The sequence below is a fragment of the Myotis daubentonii genome, chromosome 16, assembly GCF_963259705.1.
Source record: "Myotis daubentonii chromosome 16, mMyoDau2.1, whole genome shotgun sequence".
Lineage (NCBI taxonomy): Eukaryota > Metazoa > Chordata > Mammalia > Chiroptera > Vespertilionidae > Myotis > Myotis daubentonii.
The window spans coordinates 36,982,407-37,001,974 of record NC_081855.1 but is presented as its reverse complement, the minus strand read 5'-3'; the positions used below and the strand labels follow the sequence as shown (position 1 = coordinate 37,001,974).

At 39.0% G+C, this 19,568-nt stretch overlaps 1 protein-coding gene across 5 annotated transcripts in view; it reads left to right on the top strand.

The window, feature by feature from the left end:
- Positions 1 to 19,568, top strand: part of NSF (N-ethylmaleimide sensitive factor, vesicle fusing ATPase) — a 128,090-nt gene that overhangs the window by 42,579 nt on the left and 65,943 nt on the right. For all 5 annotated transcript variants that reach the window (XM_059669828.1, XM_059669829.1, XM_059669830.1 and 2 more), the window contains exon 9: positions 15,916 to 16,115. In XM_059669828.1, the coding sequence (XP_059525811.1) occupies positions 15,916 to 16,115 (200 nt within the window). The remainder of the gene's footprint in view (positions 1 to 15,915; positions 16,116 to 19,568) is intronic.

Sequence of the window (19,568 nt, the reverse complement as noted above, 5' to 3'; positions counted from 1 at the left end):
TAAGTCTATAGGAAAGCACCTAAGGATGGGGGCTGGTTGCCAGTGGAGCCATTTCTGTGATTAGAACTTTTAGTCCCACTCCCTGACCTCTGAGGAAGGGAGAGGGGCTAACGATTGCCTTCAATCCCTTATGGCCAATGATTTCATTACTCATGCTTGTGTAAAACAGCCTTCAGAAAAAACTAAAAGGACTGGGTTCAGCGAGCCTCTGGATTGAACACGTGAAGGTGCAGGGAGGGTGGTGCTTGGAGAGGGCATGGAGCTCTGCACCCTTTTCCTGTACCTTGCCCTATGCGTCTGTCATCTGGCTGTTCCTGAGTTACTTTATAATAAACCAGTCTTTCTCTGAGTTCTGTGAGCCGAGTTAGCAAGTTAATGGGAACCTCTGATTCATAGCAAGTTGATCAGAAGTACAGGTAACAATGTGACTGACATCTGAATTGAGTTGCTAAGGAGGAGGTTATTGGAACCTCCAATCTATAGCCAGTCAATCAGAAGTACAGGTAATAAATAGTCTGACATCTGAAGTTGGAGGTGGGGGATATATTTTGTCTTATAGGATTGAGCCCACAATCTATGGAATCTGATGCTACCTCCAGGTAGATATTACCAGAATTAAGTTGAATTATCAGACACCCAGCTGGTGTTCTAAGAATTGCCTATTGGAGTGATTTGAGAATTCTCAAATCTCAACAATTAGTTGTTGGAGAATTGCTAATTGGAACACTAAATTAGTGATGTATGTAAGATCTGTGTCTAGATTAATATTTTTTTGTCATGTGGGTGTCCAGTTCTGCCAGTAACCACTTTTTTTTTTAATTCCTATCCAAGGATATATATGTTTGTTTTTTAAAGTGATTTCAGAGAGAGGAAGGGAGAGTGAGAGAGAAAGAGAAACATTGATGTGAGATAGAAACATCTTTTGGCTGCCTCCTGTTCACGCCTCAACCAGGTATTTAACTGGAAACCTGGGTATGTGCTCTGACTGGGAATCAAACCCATAGCCCTTCAGTGCACTGGACAATGCTCCAACCAACTGATCCATGCCAGCCAGGGCTCCAGTAACCATTTGTTGAAAAGACTGTCTTTGCTCCATTGTACTGCCTTTGCTCCTTTGACCAAGATCAGTTGGCTGTATTTATGTGTGCTTGTGTTTTTCAAATGCAGTCTTGAATACTCCTAATTTTCTTTGTTTTGTTCTTTGGATCATTCCTTTTTTCTTTTTCATAGCCTCAGTAAATTATACTTAAACAATAGCAATAGCCTCCTTATTATCTTACTAGTCTTCAGTCTCCTTTCTTCCCATCCTGGACTATTTCAAAGCTCACTTTGCAAAACTATCGGTTCAGTCAGAGAATATCAGAAGAATTGTAGAATCTCAGTAGTGTAGGGATCATAAAAGTCATTTAGGTCACATACTTGTCTTTCATTTGAATTTCCTCTCCATATCTGACGAATAACTTCTGCCAAGTTGATTAGGCTAAGCTTGAATTCCTCCAGTGACAAGAAAATCATTCTCTCTGAATGTTGCAGTCCAATTCTTTGGACAACTGGAGGTTTAAGTTGAATCTTCCTTAGTTAATGTAGGATGAATATACTTATAGCTTCTACTACACACTCAATTCTCCCCCTAAGACCATACAGAACAAGGATTACCCTACTTCCCTATGAAAGCCCTTTAGGTTTGGGAAGATATTATTTTGTCCAGAATAAACTCCCTGTAGATTCATCTTTTCTCTAAACTGAATCTCCAGCCAATCTTTTTGTAACTTGAATTTTAGTCCTTTACCATTCTATTCACATTTCTCTGAACTTTAACATTTATTTATATTCACCTTAAGTTGTGAAACCCAGGAAATCAGTTTGAGTACTGTAAGTGTGGTCCCTGTTTAAAATAGACCAGAAATATTCATTCTTTTTTCAAAACATCAGTCTTCTCTTAATGCAGACTGAAGTTGCATTAACATTTTTGACATCTACGTTCTATCTTGACTCATACTGAATTTACTGTTGAGTAACTCACAAAGCCATATCTCCCCCAGTTGTACTCAAGTACAGAAATCTTACATTTACTCTTGATAACTTTTATCTTGTTAGAATAGCTCATTGCTCTTTTACAACTACAACTTGTCAGGGAATAAAAAATGTTTTCTTACCAGCTTATGATTTGAGACTATAAAACATATACACTAAATAGAATAAAAACCTAAGGACTCTTAGAAAGCAATTTAATATAGTTTGAGTTGTAACTATGAATGATGTTTTCCAAGGTGTCCTCTGGCCTGCATTAGAATCACCTAGGGATGGGCTTATTAAATATTCAGGTTCTTCAACTCCGCTATAGACTTAATGAATTTGAATTTCTAGGAGTGATGCCTGGAAATCTGCATTTTAACAAGCTCTGTTGGATGTTGGTGCTTGTTAAAGTTTGACAACTACTGTAAGTATTAAAGAAGAGAACTCAAAGGTGTGATCAGAGCTAGGTGGTATTAACAGTCAGATGTGTTCAGAATTAGGTGCTATTCATTAAGGAGCTGATTCCTGAGGAACAGAAGAACATGAACTGATAGATGACAAGATGTTGGTTAGTCTGAAGCAGAGGCCTTGTAGAACAGCAAGTAAAATGAGCTTAAACCAAAGGGATGGATGAAAAAAAGAAGAAGAAAGGAAAAGCTGTAAAATTCTGAAACCAATGAAGATACATGCTGCCAGGTGGCAGCAAGGCAAGACCTGCTAATAGAAGCATGATCTTTGTCATCAAGAATTCACAAAATACCAGGCCACACCCTAGGAGGGAGTGTAAAAGGGTGGGGGTGTCAGCAAAGATTAGTTTGGAGAGTTGCTACACATACCCCATCTTTAGTTCTAGACTATCTAATGAGAAGATCTATATTAAATCTCAGTTGACTAATTTGGGTATAGACCAGTCAGGTGGTAGACATCTTGCACAGCTGCTTGGAGCTCCAGGCATAGGCCCTTCTCACTTTATTGTAACGGAACTCAAAGCACTCTTGGTAATTTACAGTTGGTGGGGCAACAGCAAGTCTCTACTAGACAAAATGATACCTAGTCAGGCTTATCAAAGATCTGACTGCTCAAATGAGGTCAGAAGTTGTGTTTTTAGTCTTAAGTGTTTCCTTCCCTAAAGATTCGATTAGTGCACAGCTATGCAAATGTAGATAATAACCTGTTTTAGATGATGATTAACTGTCTTTGAAACAAACAAACATTATGAGTTGATGGAAATTATGCTCCAAGTCTTCATTGCTTGGCTGGAAAATTCTAAACTGCTTCTTAAATAATCATATCATAGTACCAAAATGATAAGTTGAATAGAACTAAATCATAGGAGAAATTATAATTAGGCAAACTTTAAAGTGAAAGATCAAATATTAATATTAATTTGTGATGGTATTTTCTTCAAGTGCATGCACTACTTAAAAAAGAAGCATTCAAATTTGGTTTGCATAACTGCAGAGAGAAGCTTGCAAGGCTTGTGAATATGTCCTGACTTGCCACTAGCGTCGCTCTTTGGCAAACATAGTGAATCTCTGCATTTGAACTGGAAGCTATTTGAGATTTCCCTTTAAACATCAGTTATCATTGCCCTAGCTCAGTGGTCGGCAAACTGCGGCTTGGCAAACCGCAGCTTGCGAGCCGCATGCGGCTCTTTGGCCCCTTGAGTGTGGCTCTTCCACAAAATACTGACTTCTGCACATGGGCCACGAAGTTTCAATCGCACTGTATGTGCGCGCCTGCATGTGGTATTTTGTGGAAGAGCCACACTCAAGGGGCCAAAGAGCCACATGTGGCTCACGAGCTGCGGTTTGCCGACCACGGCCCTAGCTGGTTTGGCTCAGTGGATAGAGCGTCAGCCTGCGGACTGAAAGATTCGGGTTCAATTCCGGTCAAGGGCACATGCCTGAATTGTGGGCTTGATCCCCAGTAGGGAGTGTGCAGGAGGCAGCTGATCAATGATTCTCTCATCATTCATGCTCTCTCTCCCTTCCTCTCTGAAGTCAATCCTCCTATCTAATAATAGACAGACATGGTAATTAACCATACCTCTGACATGCTTCCCATTGGCTAATCAGGGCTATATGCAAATTAACTGCCAACCAAGATGGCGGCAGGCAGCCAGGCAGCTGAAGCAAACAGAAAGCTTGCTTGCTCCAGTGATGGAGGAAGCCAAGGTTCCCCGCCTGCCGCTGCTGGCCTCTGAGCTGCACTCTAAGAAACAATGTTGCAATTATAGAAGCTAAACAAACCCCAGAAAGCTGCTTTCAGCCAGCCGGGCCTCAGAGCTGGAGCTGCACCAGTATTCCAATTATAGAAGCCAAACAAACCCAGATACCTGCTTTCAGCAGCCGAGGTCTCAGAGCTAAAGCCAGCTCTCAGTTCCAGTGACAGCCATAGAAGGTAAATAAATCCCAGAATAAAAAAAAAAAAGGAGAGGTTGGGAGCTTCAGTCACCCGCCAGCCTGAAAACGGCCCTCAGCCCCTCACCCAGACTGGCCAGGCACCCCAGTGGGGACCCACACCCTGAAGGGGGTGTGACCAGCTGCAAACAGCCATCATCCCCTCATCCAGGCTGGCCAGGCACCCAAGCGGGACCCTCACCCTGATCCAGGACACCCTTCAGGGCAAACCAGCCGACCCCTACCCGTGCACCAGGCCTCTATCCTATATAGTAAAAGGGTAATATGCAAACTGACCCTAACAGCAGAATGACTGGGAATGACTGGTCACTATGACACACACTAACCACCAGGGGGCAGACGCTCAATGCAGGAACTGCCCTCTGGTGGTCAGGGCACTCTCACATGGGAGGAGCTCTGCTCAGCACAAGCAAGGTTGATGGCTGCCAGTACAGCGGTGGTGGTGGGAGCCTCTCCTGCCTCCTCAGCAGCGCTAAGGATGTCCAACTGCAGCTTAGGCCTGCTCCCCGCTGGCAAGTGGACATCCCCCAAGGGCTGCTGGGCTGCCAGAGGGATGTCTGATTGCCATCTTAGGCCCAATCCCCCCGGGGAGCGGGCCTAAGCCAGCAAGTGGTCATCCCCTGAGGGGTCCCAGACTGCGAGAGGGCACAGGCCGGGCTGAAGGACCCTCCCCCCCCCCCCAAGTGCACAATTTTTTGTGCACCGGGCCTCTAGTAAAAAATATATTTAAAAAATTTTTTAAACATCAGTTATCGTTCAAAACCTACTTCATACTTTTCTCTCTCTTCATAGATCATGCTGCCTACAAAAATGAACTAAACACTCCTTATCCTGATGCTAATTTGAGATCAACTTCTGACTTATTATTCTGCTCACTATTGTGTAAAATTAGCGTTTGCTCTCATTATTCCACTTTTGAATAAATAAAAGTTGACTGGCAATTTTTCATCATTGCAGATGACCTCTGATAAAGTCTCAAGCAAACAAAGAAAATTTCACTGCTTTCTAAGATACAAACGTCACTTTTTGAATAGTGTTTGAAAGATTGCAAATAGTAAAGATTACTGTTTATTCATTTTATTACAGAAGTAAGGCTGTGTATTTTTCATGGAGCTATTTTAAGAAAAGAGTTTGCAAGTAGTGTATTAGATAACAAATATTTTCATGTATCATTTTCATCAGAGGGGCTGGGTAAGTCTTATTATATTAGGTAAGGCCTTATTCCATTTAGACTTTTAAATCAGAAATCATTTCAAGCTATTTGTAGCACAAACCTTACAACCTCTTGAAGTTTTCCTCACCAAAAATTTGTATGATTATAACCCCTGGATATCAACACCTGAGGCTCAAAACAATAGTACACATTTTGTACATTGTTGGGAGAACTGCTGATTCAGGTGAGAGAGTGGTAGCTAGAAGTGAGATAAGAAGGCATCTTATACTAATCTATCTCAAACTAAGAGGCAAAGGATGGGCTGTGGTAATGTAGCATTGCAAATACCCTTTTGGATGACATACCCAGAAATAGCCCCAGTTCATCCCGGTAGAACCAAGTCATCCCTGGTGAGTGCCAACAGAGCAGGGTGTGTGCTCCCTAAGAAAGGGGAGTGGCAGCTTTCTAATATCTGGCAGTTGGGGACTCTGAGAATGGTTGCAATGGGGGAAATAAGGAAACTTTGGAAAAGCAGCATACATATTATGATAAGACAGGCAAGGGGAAGATGATAGAAGGATGTGTACATGTGGAACTGATAATCATGGTAGCCTGGCTTTTATGAATGAGCTACATATTGACCATACATGAGCTTGGAAAGCTTGAGAAATAATTATGAATTGACTGCCTACAGCACAAGAGAAACAGGCAGGATTGAGACAGATAGTAATCTACCCAGAGGAAAGAGGGTAACCATGGAGAATTCCCAGCTTACCAAACACTAGTGAAGTCTTTGTGAAAATGATGTGATCCATATCTTTTCCTGCTCATTTAATTTGGAGCTAGATGTTCATCAATGGAATGGGTACTATAGTCTGCAATATTTAAGTGACAATACAATTAAAATATTAAATGGCCATAGTAGTCACTCTCAGAAAAAAATTTTGTAAGCAAAATTGTTTTTTTTCAAGTTTTACAATCACTTAATAGTTCTAATTCTCACATGCCAGTTGGGAGTCTGGCATCACTCCTTTACAGCAAGATAATAAAAAATATAAGCTAATATTATTTAATAGCCAATATTTATGAGCTCTTACTAGGTGCCAGGAAGAATGCTAAGTACTGTATGTTTAATCCTTGTAATAACCTTTTGAGGTTGTTGCTGTTGTTACTCCTAGCTAGTAAATAGAAGAACCAGGATTTGAATCCAGGCAAGCTGACTTAAAAAGCCTTTACTATTAACAATGTATATAAAACTAAGTTTATTTAATACAAAAGAATGTCCTTTATTTTGAGATTATGTCCTTCTACCTTTTAATATTAAATACATTTTATATGAAATGGTGGTGATAGATGTCAGGTTTGATTTGTTTGTTTGTTTAAGAAATCTTTACTTTGCAAAATAAAAACTGAGCCACTTAATGACAGCATGTCTCCCTAGGTTTTTTATTTTGTTTTAAGTTCTTTTGCTAGTTTTTGATATCCAAGTTTGAGAATCATTGGTCAGAAAAGTGGGGCTATTAGTAATTTTTAATGTTCTCTGGAGTTTTTCACTTGATTTATTTCTTAATACATTTAATCCAGTCAATCCTCCCTTATTTGGCACCTGACCACAAATCATACTTTTTTCGTTTTGACAGGTATCTATTGTAAAGCATAATTAAAATGCAGCTTTGTGGTTCATATCCCATGGAATCATTAAACATAATTTATGGCAAGGAGTCTAGAATGAGATACAAGCCTTATATTAAGTTCCTTACTGAATGTAGTCTTATCGTGAGGTTCCAGTGTCTCATTAACTTAAATCTTTAGTAAACCGTGGCATTACCATTTGCTATGCTTATTTCTTTAGCATTTTATATTATTTGTGCCTTTAGTAATAGATATTACTTAATGATGTAGTAATAAACATTAATACTTTTCATTGTCAGTACCATTTGGAGAACAAAATGAAAGAGAACAAGAGTAGCCCTGCTAGCGAGGAATGAACAAGGGAGCCAGATAAAGAAATTGGCTCACTTGCTTTTCCTAACTGTAATCTTCCCTGTATGATTTATTTGTATGTTGGGTGACTTTAGTGTCCTTGTTGATGATTTGTTCAGCAATCTATCTTTACACTTTTTTGACTTCCTCATTTCTTTCACTCCTTCTCAGCCACCCACTATTTGGTCAGACCCAAGACTCTGCCATTACCAGTAACCACTTCTGGAATCTCAGTTTTAAGCATCCTGCTCTCTAGCCACCTTCCATTTGATCCTTGCTTACTTCTAGCATTCTTCCCATGCCAAGTCCAGCAACTTTGATCCCATGGGATCCTCCAGTTAATTTGCTCTGTCACTTCCCAACCGTTCTGTCCTCTCTTCCCTCTTTACCCAGCTTAGATTCCATGGTCTATCACATTTGTATCTTCCTTGCACACACCCTTACTGGCCTTACCCTTCGTCTTCTATGTGTGTCAAAGCCCCAAGGTGTCTCAGCTACTGCCTACTCTGTATCAGTACCCAGACTATTACATAATGGCTTAAGAAAAACACAAAACCATGGTGTCTGATCTCATTTTAAATTTAAGAACCAAATCTCAGGTGGGCCATTAGTATATCTTGTAAGCAGTAGTTTCTGGTATTTCTTCTGTATTTCTCTAGTCGGTTTAATTTCCTACTCTTTGAGATAACTAGTTTCTCTCCATTCTCCTCAAATCTTTGACACTACCTCTTCCCTTCTTCCATCTTCACCAGCAGCCAGTCACTTGGAATCTTTATTTCACTGAGAAAATAGAAGCAATCATCTTCCCACCACCAAATGTAGCATTTGTTGGGTGAATGAAATAATATGATATTCCAGGATTTCATTTATTCCTATATTCAAATGTAATTAGCAACTTAAATTCCAAAACTTAAATCTATTTTTGACCATTTTGGATAATGCTTTTCACTACCACCTTCCTTTATGTTGTTATAACCAAGAATTGTTAATATGTTTGTGCCTCATTCAAGTAAAATTAGTTATTATTTTTAAGAAAGATGATTAACAGGAACAGTTAGTAAAACAAGCAGTTAAGTAATTGAACACAGAAAATTCAAGAAGTAATACATTGTAACTATATTTGATTATACTATTAGCCCACAATGGTTCTTGCTTATGTAAGCTGTTGTGGAAGAAGAAAAGATGGAAATGACTTAGAAATGAAAGTGAAAGCCCCAAACTTAGTGGAAAATGGAGGAAGAATGTTGCCTACAAATCATGTGATAGTTTTGACCTCACACTTTGAATGAGATAGATAACAGAATTGAGCTATACATATGTTGATTTCAAATTAAATTAACTGAATATTATTATTTATCTTATGTTACTAAACTTTAAGATTCCATTTTGAAAAAAGGAAATAAGCAGCCAATCAATTATTCTCTCTCCCATCCAAGTACTAACCAGGCCCGACCCTGCTTAGCTTCCGAGATCAGACGAGATCGGGCGCGTTCAGGGTGGTATGGCCGTAGACAATTATTCTCTCTCATCATGATGTTTCTATCTCTTTCTCTCCCTTCTTCTCTGAAATCAATAGAAGTATTTATGCCCTAGCTGGTTTGGCTCAGTGAATAAAGCGCCTGCCTGGGGACTGAAGGGTCCCGGGTTCGATTCCAGTCAAGAGCACATGCCCAGATTTCAGGCTTGATCCCCAGTAGGGGGTGTGCACGAGGCAGCGATCCATGAATCTCTCCCATCACTGATGTTTCTATTTCTCTCTCATACTTCCTCTCTGAAATCAATAAAAATATATTTAAAAAAGAAAAAAGGTGATGAGATGGTTAAAACCAAAAAAAAAAAGGTCGAGATTCTTATACCAGCTTTGATGACATTTATATTTGTAGAGTTGAATAAGAATCTATACCTTACCTAAAAGTGTGAGTTGCTTATATACTAGTAATTACAATAAAGAGGAGAGTCCCTCAGTGACCTGAATTTCATATGCTGAATTCACTTGCCTAATGGCATCTGTCTGCTCAAGCACGTTTCCCCACACATCTTCCCAATTCCCCAATTCTTTCCAAACCTTTATCATTGTTTCCCAATATCATCTTCTCATCCCTCATTTTGCAGATGATCTAAGCCCCTACTTCACATAGTAAACAGAACCCCACAGGCATACCTCAGCTTATGTACTTCCTCTTCTCCAGTTTACTTAACTTGTTCCAGAAGAAGAGGTTCCCTTGCACTCTGTCTCCCTAAATCTGCCCTCTCTTTTGCCAGAGTTCCTGAAAGTGCTATCTGTTTATTCCTGCTTATGCTTCTCAGCTTCTTTCTCATACCCATCCTAAAATGGTCTGACCCAATCTAAGACTCTTTGGCCAGATCAGCATGAACTTCCTGATTTTCAAATGCAGTGTTCTTTTCCCAGTCTTCACCCTCTCTATCCGCAGCACAGTCCCTGCTGTCATGTTCCTCAGCCTAACATTTCTTGTGTCTTTTCACGTGCCCAGAGCAGACATTCAAAAATATTGAACCAGTAGTTCTGACATATTTTCTGAGTTTTCAGCCTACATTTTTAATGGACAATACTGCCTGCATCTCAAAATGCCTTATAGCCAAAAACAAAGTTATGATTTCCTCTGCCCTCCTCTTGCTATCTTCTTGGTGACCTTCTGAGGTTATCCTCATTTCATACATGTGAAGGTTACATACCTTAAGGTCACATCCTTGATGCCTCCTCTTTCTCTTATTTTTGTTTGCTGTCTAAATTCTGATTAATATCTCCCACATTTTTCTTTCTTTTCCTACTACAATTCCCTACCACTATTGCCTCTTTTCACTATTGTCTCTTGTCTGGATTATTTCAGAAATATATTTAGGAGATTTTAATTTGGATTCCATGAATAGACCCTCAGGGGATCTAAAAATCCCCTCAAAATTGTATAAATTTTTTGTACATATGCATTTTTCTGGGGAGGTACATTAGACTATTCCATGGGAAAGAAAGTGAGAGATAGAATGAGAGACTATGACAATTTAAACAAGTCAGTTTCACTGATTGTTCTTTGCCTGCCCTTTGCTATTTAGTTCCCTAACCCAGGGCACTGATCTCTGAGTAGTGAGGGGGCATGTAAGGCATAAGAAAGTAATAGCAATCAGTACAGCTTAGCAGTCAGACAGCCCAGAAGCCAGAGATCAGAGGCTCTCCAACATCAGAGCCATGCTTTAATGTCCTGGAGAAGCTCAGGAGAAAGCTGGGGCATCAGTAGGGATGTGTCCTCCTGAGCCCTCTGGTCCCATTTGTTCATGTGCTTCCAAAGGACTTGGAGGGATATGCAAAACTTAATTGGTGAAAATCCAGAGCTAGCCAGTGAGGCAGTGTCCCCAGAAAAAAAGGTTAAGAACATTTCTTCAACTAGACTTCCACCCTATCCCTCTTTCTTTGCTAGTCCTTCCTCCAATCTACCACCAGATTTAGTTTTTAAGCATATGTCTTATTGTGCACCTTCCTTGGTTATAAAAACCTCAGGGTTTTTACAAAACATATTAAGAACTCCTGGGCATGTTGTTAAGGCCTACGGTAGTTGGGAGCCTGTCAAACTCATTTCCAGGCACTCCCCTCTCCTCACCTCCAAGGCTGAGCCACAGCAGGTTACTACTAGCTGTTTGTTGTTTTAATATTTTTATTGATTTCAGAGAGGAAGGGAGAGGAAGAGAGAGATAGAAACATCAATGATAAGAATCATTGATCGGCTGCCTCCTACATGCCCCCTAATGGAAATCGAGCCTGCAACCCCAGCATGTGCTCTTGACCAGAATTGAACCTGAGACCCTTCAGTCCACAGGTCAACACTCTATCCACTGAGCCAAGCCAGCTAGGGCACTACTGGCTGTTTTGAGAGGACAGTTTCCTATGTCTATACCTCTGTGTGTTTGATCATTCAAGTCTCTCTTTTAAGGGTTCCATTTCCTCTCCATTGCCCAGCCATGAACCTCCTACTATTCTTCAAGTTATCTGAATGTTACCTCTTCCCCTATGTCCATCCCTATTTTCTGCCATCACCCTGACAGAATCAAGTCTCTCTTGGCTAAGTTCCAAAAACATTTTATACATATCTCTGATAATGTCATATTATATTGTAGATAACCTTTTTAAATTTCTGTCTCTCCTAATAAACCCAGAATGCCCTGTAAGTAGGGATGGCCTTTTTCTTGTTTGTATCCCATACACCTAGTTTCATGCATAGTCCAAACAGGAGCTTAATACACTTTTGTTGAATGGAATTACTTATGAAAAATTTTTATGACTCATTTCAAATTAGGGACCAATGCTTACTTAATAAGTCAGAACAGGCTGTAATAATAATGGTAATAACAAAGTCTCATTTCCACTGCTTGTTTAAGTAACTGCTTCCTTTGTGGAAGTAGATTTTGAAAATCTTCATATGTCCGTGTATATTTTTGATGTGCTTTATGAGATCCTAAAAGAATTATAGTTCTAATGCAGACTAGAGCTTCTGTGACATTTCTATTGATGTTATATTGAATAGAGTCTGTCATTTCAGAGATCTGTATTATCCTCCTATATAATAAAAGGGTAATATGCAAATCAACCAAATAGCGGAATGACCAGTTGCTATGATACGCACTAACCACCAGGGGGCAGACGCTCAATGCAGGAGCTGCTCCCTGGTGGCCAGTGCGCTCCCACAGGGGGAGTGCCGCTCACCCAGAAGCCCAGAAGCCAGCTCATGGCTGGCGAGTGCAGTGACAGTGGCGGGGAGTGAGCCTAAGCTGTCAGTCAGACGTCCCCTGAGGGCTCCCGGACTGGACTGCAAGAAGGCGCAGGCCGGGCTGAGAAGCGGGCCCCCCCCCCCACCCACTCCCAGTGCACAAATCTCATGCACCGGGCCTCTAGTATATAATAAGTTCCATGGAAATGTATTTTATCTCCTTCAAACTTCATGTGAATTGTTTAGTTATTTTATAAAATCTGGGTCAATTTAATTCAAAACACATTAAATTGAGCATTTTCCACATATAAAAACAGAGTTACAGAGTTAAGACTCTAATATTTATATATCATGTAGTTTGTTTTGCTAAGTTTGCAAAGTCCCTATCATTGCAATTATGTTTTTTAGGTATTTTAATTAGTTCATCTATGTTACTTTACACTGTTCCATAAATTAAGAGTTTTAAATAAAAATTTTAAAAGGGTCTTTTCTTTCTCATTTTCTTTGAGGGTTTTTTTTGGGGGGGGGGAAGAAATCCATAATTTACTTATTCAGCCATTTATTGAGTACATATTAAGTGTTAGGCACTATGCTACATGTCTGCAATTCAGGATTGATGAGACAGTAATTGCCCTTGAATAGTTTACAGTCGAAAGGAGAAGACGATATATATACAAATAATTGGAATTTAAACCTTGGAGAAGAGGAAGGATACTCATCCTTTGAGAGCCAGTGTTGATGTTGAGAATGGATGTGTCTGCAGATAAATTTGTAGATACGGAATCAGGAAGCTAAAGGGAATCCATAGTCTTTTTTTAAAAAATACGTGAAATAGGAATGTAGGTCATGTTTAAGAATTAATGGCATGGGGTAGCACTTGAGATGAGAAGAGCAGTGAACATCTGAATAGGGGAATGGGAGACAACTAACAAAAGCAAGTAAAGGATGGCATGCAGGACTGAGAAAGCAGTGAGAGTAGAACTGAAGTTGGATGGCATGAAATTGTGAGGATATCAGCCAGTGGTTTAATATTTCCTGGCTGTGCTCTGTGACCAGTGCAATAAATCCATATTGTGTTCAGGGCTTATGGGATGGGTGTTCCAGGAGTATAAGAAGGCCAATGAGTTGAGAGTCCTTGAAAAAAAGTATGCCTTAATATGGAAGAAAGTATGGTTAGGGGGAAGTTGATAAACTTGGAGAAAGTTAAGAAAGTAGAGATGAGGATAAGGCCTGGTACTTTGTAGATACTCAGCAAATCTTCATTTTCTTCTTTCTGGCTCTCCTCTCCATGTACCTGTTTCACCACCACTGTCACTTGCCTCTGCAGGTGTTTTATGAATAGGAATAGCTTCAAATCATGATGGTAGCAGTTGGCTTGGAGGGGAAGATTGGAGGCAGGTTCCAAAGTCCTCATCAAATGTGCCCCAGTCACTTGGATGCTGTAGGGCTTGGTGATATTGACCTCTAGGAGAAGCTCAAGGCTTCCCCCTCATCTCCCTACCACTCATGCTTGAAGGGTGGGTTCAGGGCCAAGACAATTTATTGGGCTGGGTTTTTGGGGGGTTTTTTTGGCCATGGTTCTTAAGACAGAAATTTGCTCTATGATGAGAGGGTTAAGACTAAGCCTTCAAAGGTTTCCACTAAGGTCCCCTAGTCTCTATAAGCACAACCATTACCATAAGCACAGATCTCATTACTTTCAGGGATTTAAAAGGGAGTCAGTCCTTTTTGACATAATGATAGAAATAATGAACTTACTGGCAATCCAAAGGGTCTTCCTCCTCAGAATGTAAAATTTCTAGGAGAGTTGGTTATATCTTGTGATTTCTTTTATGTGAGTTATTACATTATTGTCATCATTGAAAACAATAAGGCATATATTCCATTTCCAGAAATTTTCTTTTTCACCTACACTTTTGAGTGTAACACTGAAATCTAATAATTTTTTATTTCACAGCGTGCTTTTTGGTGTAGGAGAAATAGAACTCACTTTAAAAGAATCACACATCTGAACTGTGAAACTGCTAGAAAGGTGAAAATTCCTAGAGTGAGTAAACAGAAACCACAGGTCATCCTAATCTTTCTTAAGATGCAATAAATGCTCATGTAGAGTTGACTAAAGAAATCCTAAGACACCTAGATTATTAGTCTTGTTATTATTATTTTTTTAAATATATTTTATTGATTTTTTACAGAGAGGAAGGGAGAGGGATAGAGAGTTAGAAACATCGATGAGAGAGAAACATCGATCAACTGCCTCCTGCATACCTCCAACTGGGGATGTGCCCGCAACCAAGGTACATGCCCTTGACCGGAATCAAACCCAGGACCCCTCAGTCCACAGGCCCACGCTCTATCCACTGAGCCAAACCGGTCAGGGCAGTCTTGTTATTTTGCTATTAATGATACATCTAAGGCATTTAGCAATGCTTGCCTAGGAAAAGAAATTTCCTTTGGAACTTCATCTGGGTGTCTCTGAGAAAACATGTGCTTCACTTGGCATTAGTCACATTAAGTAGAACATTTAACTTTATCCACAAAGTCTGTAATATCCATCTGGATCCTATGGATTGCTCTGTACCAGCGGTTCTCAACCTGTGGGTCGCGACCCCTTTGGGGGCCGAACGACCCTTTCACAGGGGTCGAACGACCCTTTCACAGGGGTTGCCTAAGACCATCTGAAAACACATATATAATTACAAATTGTTTTTGTGTTTAATCACTATGCTTTAATTATGTTCAATTTGTAACAATGAACTTGGGGGTCACCACAACATGAGGAACTGTATTAAAGGGTCGCGGCATTAGGAAGGTTGAAAACCACTGCTCTTTACCATCCAACTCATTCATGTTTGCCCTTTCTGCAAGTGCTTGTATTGACAGGTAGACCTATAATTTCTATGACTAAGATGGAGTTTCCATAGAATACTGTATCATAGAGATTTGTGTTAGGTTAAATTTACCAAAAAAACAAACAAACAAACAAACAAACAAACAAAAAAACCACCAAACAATAACACACCAGATTTCTCCCCCCCAACTTTAAAGTAAAGAATAATGAAAAATAGCCCAAGCCGGTTTGGCTCAATGGATAGAGTGTTGGCTTGTGAACTGAAGGGCCCCAGGTTCGATTCTGGTCAAGGGCACATGCCTGGGTTGCGGGCTTGATCCCCAGCAGGGAGCATGCAGGAGGCAGCTGATCATTGATGTTTCTATCTCTCTCTCCCTCTCCCTTCCTCTCTGAAATCAATAAAAATATTTTTTATAAAAAGAATAATGAAAAGTAAGTACCAGTTCCTAATTAGGTTTTTAGTTTAAAGAGATAGAGTTAAAAGTATTTGTTCTAAATGATAGTTCAAATATACTTTTCCAAAGACCTTTAATTGGCAGCTTCCCCCACAAATATTGGTACTGGTGTAGGAATTGTTTCGGAATTTGGAAAAAGAAAAAAAAGAGCTTCACTTGTTCATTCTTGTTCTGTTCATGACACCTGGCTATTAATGTATGTTAATGGAATCACTGTACTTTTTATTACGTGCATATGAAGAAGAAAGAAAACTTCCCTTTAGATGTCTTACTTGGATTTTAGTTAGTTGACGTAAGATTGTTTTCTTTTCCTTTTTAGGTTGCAAACATGTTAAAGGCATCCTGTTATATGGGCCCCCAGGTTGTGGTAAGACTCTCTTGGCTCGACAGATTGGCAAGATGTTGAATGCAAGAGAGCCCAAAGTGGTCAATGGGCCAGAAATTCTTAACAAATATGTGGGAGAATCAGAAGCTAACATTCGTAAACTCTTTGCTGATGCTGAAGAGGAGCAAAGGAGGGTAATGTTAATATAAGTATCCTTCCGTAAAAGTTTATTATCATTTATAGGATGAATGAAATTCAGCATTATGGTGGAAAACTTGTTAGAACAATCTATATTTTTAAAAACTTGAGGGTAAAATTTATTTAATACCAAGTTATGTCACTCAACCAGGATTATGGGGGATTTACATGATGTCATTACCCACATGTTCATAATACAAAGATAGATGATTGTATAAGCCAAAAGTTTTACAAAAAAAAAATCATGAATATATTTTCAGGTGACACTTTTATTCCACATTACTTCCAGAGACTTGAACTGATCCTTTGGAAAGGGAGGAATTAAATCTATAAAGGGACTTGTAGAATTATGTGTATGTTAGATCCATAGTGCAGAAAGCTAGCTTTACTTACCAATTGAGTCTACTCAATTGTAGAGTGACAGGTATGAGTTGTTAGGTCCCAGAGGCAAGCTTGATTTGAGTCTTAGAAAAATAATAAAATTAATTAAAAATAAAACCAGAGTTTATGTGGTGGTTAATTTTATGTGTCAATTTGCTAGGCCTCTGGGTGTGGAGACATTTGGTTAAATGTCTGAGTGTGTTTGTGGGGATATTTTGGATGAGATTATCATTTGAATCAGTAGACTGAGTAAAGCAATTGCCCTCTCTAATATGGGTGGGTTCCACCCAATCAGTTGAAGGCCTGAATAGAACAGAAATATCTTTAGATCTTAGGACTTGTCAGCCACCATAATTGTATTATAATTCCTTATAATTAATCTCTCTATAGGTAGCTAGCTAGCTGGATTGATAAATAGAGACCTAGATCTCTATCTAGATATAGAGATCTACATATATATCTGTATATTTTCAGGTGACTAATAGGGTGGATCTTGGTTCTGTTACACTGGAAAACCCAAACTAATCCACTAATATTATATTTGTTTCATTGACAGAGTGTTTAAAAATAATGCCATGGGATTTTGTTTCTGGCAATATAGTAGACTAGGCAACTTGAAACCTTCCTTCTACAAATACCTTCATATGCTGAGTAAAATATAAAAAATAATTTTAAATGTATAATTGTGCTCTCAGGAAAGAAAATGAAATCTTCAGAAATGTAAAGAAAACTGAAAATTTGAATGATAAAGAAATGAGCTGAAGGTTTGGTTTTGGTAATGTATGAGTTTAGGTGTTAGCACCCACTGAGGGCAGAAAATGAGTCCTTGAACCCACTTAAGGTATGGACTAGGAACTGGAACCTTCAAAGAGGTTGTGTCCTCAATGGAAAGAATGGACTTAAAGACATCTGTCTACCAGCACAGAGAAATATCAAAAACATTTAACAACCTAGGTTCTGAAGTAGAAGCTAAGGAATCTCTAATGGCCATTCTAAACTGTGGATCCTTGACTCATGCTTAGGATTTAAAAGCAAAACAGCAACAACATCAACAACAGAAACCATTCCATCTGTGGCCTGGGGTCCCCAAGCTGAGAAAATAATTTTAAAATTAATCCTTGGCTAATGATACCATAGGGTTGTTAGATATGAGCAGACCCCAAGGAATGCTCTAACAGCCCAGGCCACACGAGCTTCTCATAGGGGAAGCTAAAATAGTTTCAATAAATGGAAAATGTTATCATCAAAATTTAAAGCTCAGCAACCAGGTTAAACATAAGCCAGTAGTTTCAGCTGAAGAAAGAAGTGACAAACAGGAGAATAGATCTAAAGAAATCATCCAGAATGTAGCGCAGAGAGATAAAGGGAAAGAGAAGTTGAGATAACAAAGTTAAAGTGAAAAGTCCTAATAAAGTAGTATAGAATCAATATTCAAAGATAGAATCGCTGAGAATTTTCTAGATTTGATAAAACACATAAATACGCAGATTTACATAGCACCCTGAGCCCAAATAGGATAAATAAAAAATAGGTTATTTTTAGACCCATTGTAGTGAAACTGGAGAATGTCAAAGAAAAAAAGAGAAGCATCTTAATATAAACAAAAAAGAAATGACAGTGACATACAAAGGGAGATCCATTATGTTGACAACAAACTTCAATGACAACAACAGATCAGAAAATAGTGGAGCAATATCTTCACAGAGCTAAGTGAAAATAATTGTCAACTTACAATTTTATACACAGTTTAATTCTCATTCAGGAATAAAGAGGAAATAAATATTTTTTTTTTCAAGCAAAGACTAATAGAATTAACTAATCACAGAAGCTTGCTGGAGGAATATGAAGGATGATGTACTTTAGAATTAAGGAAATTGAATCCAGAAGGAAGCAGTGGATGCAAGAAATAATGATGAGTAATGAAATTGGTGAAAATGTGGATAAAATCTGGCATTTCTACTTCTGGTAGTGACAGATTAGGTAATTTGAATCATGCCTGGCACTGAAGACTATCAGAAAAGCTCAACAAAAGATTTAATTATATTTTGCTTGAAGGCATCAAAGAACAAAGGCCCAGATAAAAAGGGCCCTGGTTTTTAAAAAAATAATAATAATAATAAGGCCCTGGTATATGGAGGCTCAGAGGGAAAAGGTCACTGTTTTTCTAGAGATATTAGTCAGTGCTGGAATTTGCTAGGCTAGTGGAAGTAATGCGCAGAGATTAGCAGCTATGGCCCACAGAGAGGGAATATCTGATGAACATGCCTCATTTTGAGTTGGGACCCTGAAGGGCTATACCATAGAATTAAGGGTTAACTGGAAATCGAAGAGCATTCTCAAAGAGGCTGTAGATCAGCCTTTAATCATGACATTCTCTAAAATTAGACTGAGGGTTCCTAAATCACTAGTGCCCCCAGGTATCTGGTAGAATTGTAGATACTTCCTGGAGGAAGGCCTCAAATTATTTCTGTCATTTACAAATGAAATGTATGGTGTATTATCCAAAGGAATCACACACAGAGACAACAAAAGATAGAAATTGGGCCTCTGGATATTGGAATTCTCAGATACAGACTTTTAAAAACTATTCTTACCACATTCAAAGAGAAACAAAATTGAGAATGTTGGCAGAGCACTGGAAACTTAAAAAAAATGTCAAATGGGAATGCTGGGAATGAGAAATCAGTAACTGAAAGTAACCCAAGTAGATAGGTTTACATAGATTAGACACATCTAAAGAGAGAATTAGTGAACTGAAAGATATTAGACAAAAATAACCAGAGACAAAGGATGGAAGAAATGAAGAAAGATAGAAAATAACATAGCAATGTCTTTAAAATTTCAGGAAGGAAAAGATGATGGGGCAAAAGCAATATTTGAAGGGAAAATGGTTTAGAACTTTCTTAAACTAATGAACGTCCATCCATAGATTCCAGAAGTGATATGAACCTAAGCAAAGGAAATACTAAAGGAGTTGACACCTATAGTTAATCATCATTAAACTTCTTAACAGAGAGAGAGAGAGAGAGAGAGAGAGAGAGAGAGAGAGAGAGAGAGAAAGAGAGAGA